The sequence below is a fragment of the Mustela nigripes genome, chromosome 14, assembly GCF_022355385.1.
Source record: "Mustela nigripes isolate SB6536 chromosome 14, MUSNIG.SB6536, whole genome shotgun sequence".
NCBI lineage: Eukaryota > Metazoa > Chordata > Mammalia > Carnivora > Mustelidae > Mustela > Mustela nigripes.
In genome coordinates, this window is record NC_081570.1 from 106,146,427 (window position 1) to 106,151,925 (window position 5,499).

At 45.0% G+C, this 5,499-nt stretch overlaps 2 protein-coding genes across 11 annotated transcripts in view; both read left to right on the plus strand.

The window, feature by feature from the left end:
- The window catches only part of MLLT11 (MLLT11 transcription factor 7 cofactor), an 8,113-nt gene extending 6,352 nt beyond the window's left edge, over positions 1-1,761 (plus strand). For all 4 annotated transcript variants that reach the window (XM_059376088.1, XM_059376089.1, XM_059376091.1 and 1 more), the window contains one exon: positions 429-1,761. In XM_059376088.1, coding sequence (XP_059232071.1) covers positions 435-704 — 270 coding nt within the window. In that variant the 5' untranslated portion in view covers positions 429-434 and the 3' untranslated portion in view covers positions 705-1,761. The remainder of the gene's footprint in view (positions 1-428) is intronic.
- A 453-nt stretch (positions 1,762-2,214) lies between these two features.
- The window catches only part of GABPB2 (GA binding protein transcription factor subunit beta 2), a 33,980-nt gene continuing 30,695 nt past the window's right edge, over positions 2,215-5,499 (plus strand). For 2 of the 7 annotated variants that reach the window (XM_059376096.1, XM_059376097.1), the window contains exon 1: positions 2,215-3,088. The gene's annotated coding sequence lies outside the window, so the exon portion shown is untranslated. The remainder of the gene's footprint in view (positions 3,089-5,499) is intronic. The other 5 variants (XM_059376094.1, XM_059376093.1, XM_059376098.1 and 2 more) reach the window with 5 other exon arrangements.

Below are 5,499 nucleotides of genomic sequence, written 5' to 3' on the forward strand. Positions count from 1 at the left end.
GTGGGACGCCTGGGTGGCTCAGTTGGTTAAGCAGCTGCCTTCAGCTCAGGTCATGATCCCAGCGTCCTGGGATCGAGTCCCACATCGGGCTCCTTGCTCCGCAGGGAGCCTGCTTCTCCCTCTGACTCTGCCTTCCACTCTGTCTGCCTGTGCTCGCTCTCTCTCTCTCTCTCTGACAAATAAATAAATAAATAAATAATCTTTAAAAAAAAAAAAGAAGAAGTAGGCAGTGAAGCAAGTCATTCCAAGATGGGGAGAAGTTAGGAAATGGTAGAAAATGGTAATAAAGGTAGGGGGTCCCAAAGCTTGTTCTAGGGAACTTGGATCATGTACAGAGGGAATTAGGATGTGAAGTTTTTAATAAGGAAAGGCCATGGAACATGAAGAGGTTGCTGTAGCATGAACACTAACAAGTGGTTTCTTTCTAGGAAGTTATGAGGGATCCTGTGAGTAGCCAGTACAGCTCCTTTCTTTTCTGGAGGATGCCCATTCCAGAATTGGATCTGTCGGAGCTGGAAGGCCTGGGTCTGTCAGATACATCCATCTACAAGATCAAAGACGGCAGCGCTGGCAAAATGACCGGGCAAGCAACTGGAGAACAGGAGAAAAACTCCGAAGGCGATTCCCTCCTTGAATACAGCACCTTCAACTTCTGGAGAGCTCCCATTGCTAGCATCCACTCCTTTGATTTGGACTTGCTTTAAGCCCAAGACTTCTCTTTCCCACCACCTGCTGTCACTGTCTTCCCTTTCAAGCCCCTTCCTTTCTACCCTTTTCTCCTATTAATCTTGCTCTCTCCCCTCTATTGTGTTGAGGTGGTGCTGATTAATCTGCCAGAGTTGTGTTGTATTTATTTATTTAATTAATTATTTATCTATTTATTTATCTATCTCTCTATTTTATCAGTTTCTCTCAAAAGCCCTTAAGCCACAAAGAAAAGGGTTTGAGCAATGGAGTATTGTATCACAGGGATTCTTCCTCCCTCCACCAGGGCCCCAACTAATTCCAGAAAACAAGCCTTGTTCTAGGGAACCAGAGAGGGCACCAGAGAGTAGTACAATGGTACAAAATGGAGGGTGGATTTTTTTTTACTTCATTTTAATCAGCTTTAGAGATTGCTTAAACCTAATTTCCTGCTCCAGATCAGTAAACATAAATCTTTCTTCCACCGTTGTTGAAAACCTTAGAAGTTTTCATTTGAGATTATCTGCGATAAGACAGTAGGATTTCTAAATGGCTAAGGTGATAAGTCTCTTGCTATTTGATCCTGCTCCTTGTAATATATGTTTTCTCAGAGAAATTGGGGATAGTTAAAAGTATAAAACAAAGGAAGTAATACATCATGGAAAATTAAAATAGGGGAAAGCACTGAATCATTTCAAAAATAACTACATTCTCAAAAGGGTGTTCTTCCTTCAAGCCTACTCACTTTGTAGCTTTGCTCCTAACTGAAAACTCTGAGGAAAATGACTCCAATTTCAATTCTTAAGATGCAATCTTACTGACTACTGTGATAATCTGTAAGGTTTTGATTCGGCTTCTGAAAGGCATAGGGTTTGGCCTTTAGTGTTTTAGTCTTGCCTTGCATCTGCAATGTGTAATACCGATCAGTGGGCCTCAGGCACACTTCTTCAGCTACCTTGAGACCATGAAATAATCACATTTATGACCATACACCTTGTCCCCTCATTCCTTCCAAAATTATTGCTGCTGATTTGTGCTGCCATTTACTCATTTCTTTAATAAAGACATTCAATCCCAGGACTGGATTCTAGTTTTCTCTCACTTCAAAGAAAAGCAGTATAGACCCCCGAAATTAGCCTCTCTTTCCCCTTCCGCTAGGAAGAAAGGGGGCAACCAACCACTTTTCTACTTGCACACTGGCTACCAACATACTGAGGTGGTAAGTCTAGTTGCCTAAGAAACCAATTCACCCAAATGTGTTATCTGTCTCATCTCATTAACAAATAATAAAAAAAAAACCCTACTATTTGAACTTTTACAGAGGATGTAAACAGGAATGAAACAAGATTTTGACTCTCAAAAAGGGAAGCCGTAAATATCAAAATGGATCTTAGATGGGGAGTATACCGTAAATACTTGAAAGATGACACTAGCAAGTTAAAAAAAAAAAACAAAAAACACGAAAATCTTGGGCTTTGAAAGGCCCACCATAGAACACAAAAGCCAAAATTTAATACAGAGTGGAGCCGTGACGTGTCCTTTCCTATGTTCACTTATTTTTGAAGGGCTTCTTTCCCGATTTCTCGCAGCCCTTAGGTAGTGACCATGGGTGGGGTGAAGAGAATCGTTTGGTATGTAAAATCTAAGTGGACCTGCAAACTCAAACGGTATCCCCTTCCAAGCCTCTAAAAAGAAATGAATCTATTATCTGGTCCACTGCTCTGAGGAGACAGATTAGTTCCGGGCTCCCTATATTCATGCTGTAAATTTGGAAATAGGACCGTCAGGGTACTAGCGTTCAATTCGCGCGCAAAGCCGGGGACGTCCCAGGTGCTTCACCTGAGGCTGAAACAGGGAAACAAGGTTTTCCCGTCAACCTTAGGGCCCCCCAGTCAGGGTACCAAAAAAGCTCGGGACCCACACTGGCCCCGAACCATCATCGACACGTCCCCCGGTTCTTGGCGCCAAAAGGAACCATCAGGTCCGTCCCCTACCGGAACTATACGACACGTAAGACACGTAATCAACAATCCTCCGCCTCGTTAAATAGTCCCGCCTGGGTTATCTCGGATACACCCTTTTCCACCTCAGAAACCCTTCGATGGATAGACTATGATCCTCGAGTTGCATTGCTCTTCGGTTCGAATGTAAATTTGGCTTCTCTGATCATTTTCTCTTCATAGATCCCTCCGCCAAAGATTGTATTCGCTTAGTCTTCACTTCCGGGTCCGCCATTTTGTTGCCTCCATTTCTCCACGAGGGGGGGTTAAAGGCCCCCAAAATATGCATATATGAAAAGGCCAAAAAGTAACCGTCAGTGACAGGGAGTGTTAACTAGAGAAAGAAACGGGACCAAACTGGCGGGCTCGGTGAAAGCGCGGCCGGCAGCGTCCCGGACGAGGAGGTGAGGGGGAAGAAGACGACGTCTGGACTCTGGGGGGCCTCGGGGCTGGAATGGAGACTGCTGTGAGAAGTTGCAACTATTCCCAGCCCAGCCCCAGACTTCTGGGTGCAGACAGAGCGGCGCCCCTCACGGGAGCGGGGGCAGCTCGGGGAGGGGGGGATGAAGAGGAAGGGGATGTTGCTGGGAGGAAGGGGAGGGGACTGGGAGGTGAAGAAGGGGGTGGGTGTAAGACCTGGGACTGGGGAGCTGGACCCAGGGAAGCGAAGGCCATGGAGGTGACCGCCAGGGGGCAGCCCGGAGTCCGGGCTTGGGGCTGCGGCCTTGGCTCTTTGCCGCCGTTGACTCTTCCAGAAAGACAATGTTGCTGTTTGAAACTGGAAGATTTGTAATGAAGGAAAAAACGGGGACTCTCAATTCTCTGACCTCAGTAGTAGCCTAAAGATTTTGAGTGAGCTCGGTAATCGGAGCAAGAGTAGTACGGGCTCCGCCCCCAGTTGATGCACAGTTGTTTGTACAGCTGGCGGCGGGTGGAGACGTATGCAATAGAAACATGGTGGGGGGGGGGGTCGTCAGAACATGGACTCTTCAATTCCATTTCTCCTTCTCGTTAGGTTTCACCTGTCCTCACAGATTTCCTCGAGCCAGCAGAGATTATCCCATTCTTTTTTTTTTTTTTTTTAAGATTTTATTTATTTATTTGACAGAGAGAGATCACAAGCAGGCAGAGAGAGAGAGGGGGAAGCAGGCTCCCTGCTGAGCAGAGAGCCCGATGCGGGTCTTGATCCTAGGACCCTCAGATCATGACCTGAGCTGAAGGCAGCGGCTTAACCCACTGAGCCACCCAGGCGCCCAAGATTATCCCATTCTTTTCTCTCTTCCCAAAAGTACTTCTTTCTCTTAAACACATGTAGAAAAAGACATTCTGTGGCTTACCCCCAGCAATTTTAACATTTTTGGCTGTCGGGACCACATCTTCATCGTGCCATTTGACCCACCCATTCCAGTTGACATGCTCTAAAGCATCTATTTTCACACACGCTTTGAAACTGTGAAACAGAACTGCCCCACCCAAATTCTCTGTAATTACTCTGTGATAATAGAGTACTTTGTTGTCGAGAGCTCAAGCACTTCATTAGTTATTAAGACACAGTTATTCAGAGTTCTAGTATGTTTGTTTGGGAAGGGGAGTGGGTGCTTTGTTACTTTATTAATCTCCAAAATCCTAAGAGACAAGTTGAATCAGATTTTGTCTTTTCACCTTATGTATAGGGAAAGTAGAGGTACATCCAATAAGGGAGAATGTTTTCCCCGTGTTTTTAATAATCAATAATTAAGGTGCCTAGACTGTCCTTCATCTCTTTTCTGGTGTATATTGTCAGTGTTTAGGTAGGCTATGGGAGAATGGCACATAATACCCCCTCCCCCAAATGCTGTTATTTTAAAAATACATTTTGCTTTTACTTTGGAGAGATGCTTCAGGTAAACTCAAAAGAGGGTAGAGGAGAAAAGAGCCTTGAACACAATTCTAGGAGACCTCTTTTATATCAGTTGATAAATACAACACCCTGCTTCTTTTCTTTTCTTTTCCTTTCTTTCTTTCCTTCCTTCTTTCTTTCTTTCTTTTTTTAAGATTTTATTTATTTGACAGAGAGAGAGAGATCACAAGTAGGCAGAGAGGCAGGCAGAGAGAGAGGAGGGGAGGAAGCAGGCTCCCTGTGAGCCCAATGCGATGCAGGGCTTGATCCCAGGACCCTGGGATCATGACCTGAGCCCAAGGCAGAGGATTTAACCCGATGAGCCACCCAGGCGCCCCTCACCCTGCTTATTTTCTAATCCCAGAGTTTAACTGTATCTTTGTATAGTAAGAAATAAGACTTTTCATGGCCTATTTAAAGAATGGGGTTACAAATCTGGGTCAGCTGCCATTTAATGATACTGATACATGGGCTCACAAATATGGTTAAAAGTGGGGGCGCCTGGATGGTTTAGTGGGTTGAGCATCAGACCCTTGATTTTGTCTCAGGTCATGATCTTGGGGTCATGGGATCAAGCACAGTGTCAGGCTCCACACTCAGTGCCGAGTGTATCTGTCCCTCTTCCTCTGCCCCAGCCCACACTTGCTGTCTCTCTCTCTCTCTCTCTCAAATAAATAGAATCTTTAAAAAAAAAAAAAAAAAAAAAAGATAAGTGGGATTCCTGGGTGGCTCAGTTGGTTAAACATCTGACTCTTGATTTTGGCTTAAGTCATGATCTCCGGGTTGTGCAATTGACCCAGCCTCAATCTCTGTACTGAGCACAAAGCCTGATTAAGATTCTTCCGCTCAAAAAAAAAAAAAAAAAAAAATTCTTCCACTCTCTCAGGACACCTGGGTGGCTCAGTTGGTTAAGCAGCTGCCTTTGGCTCAGGTCAC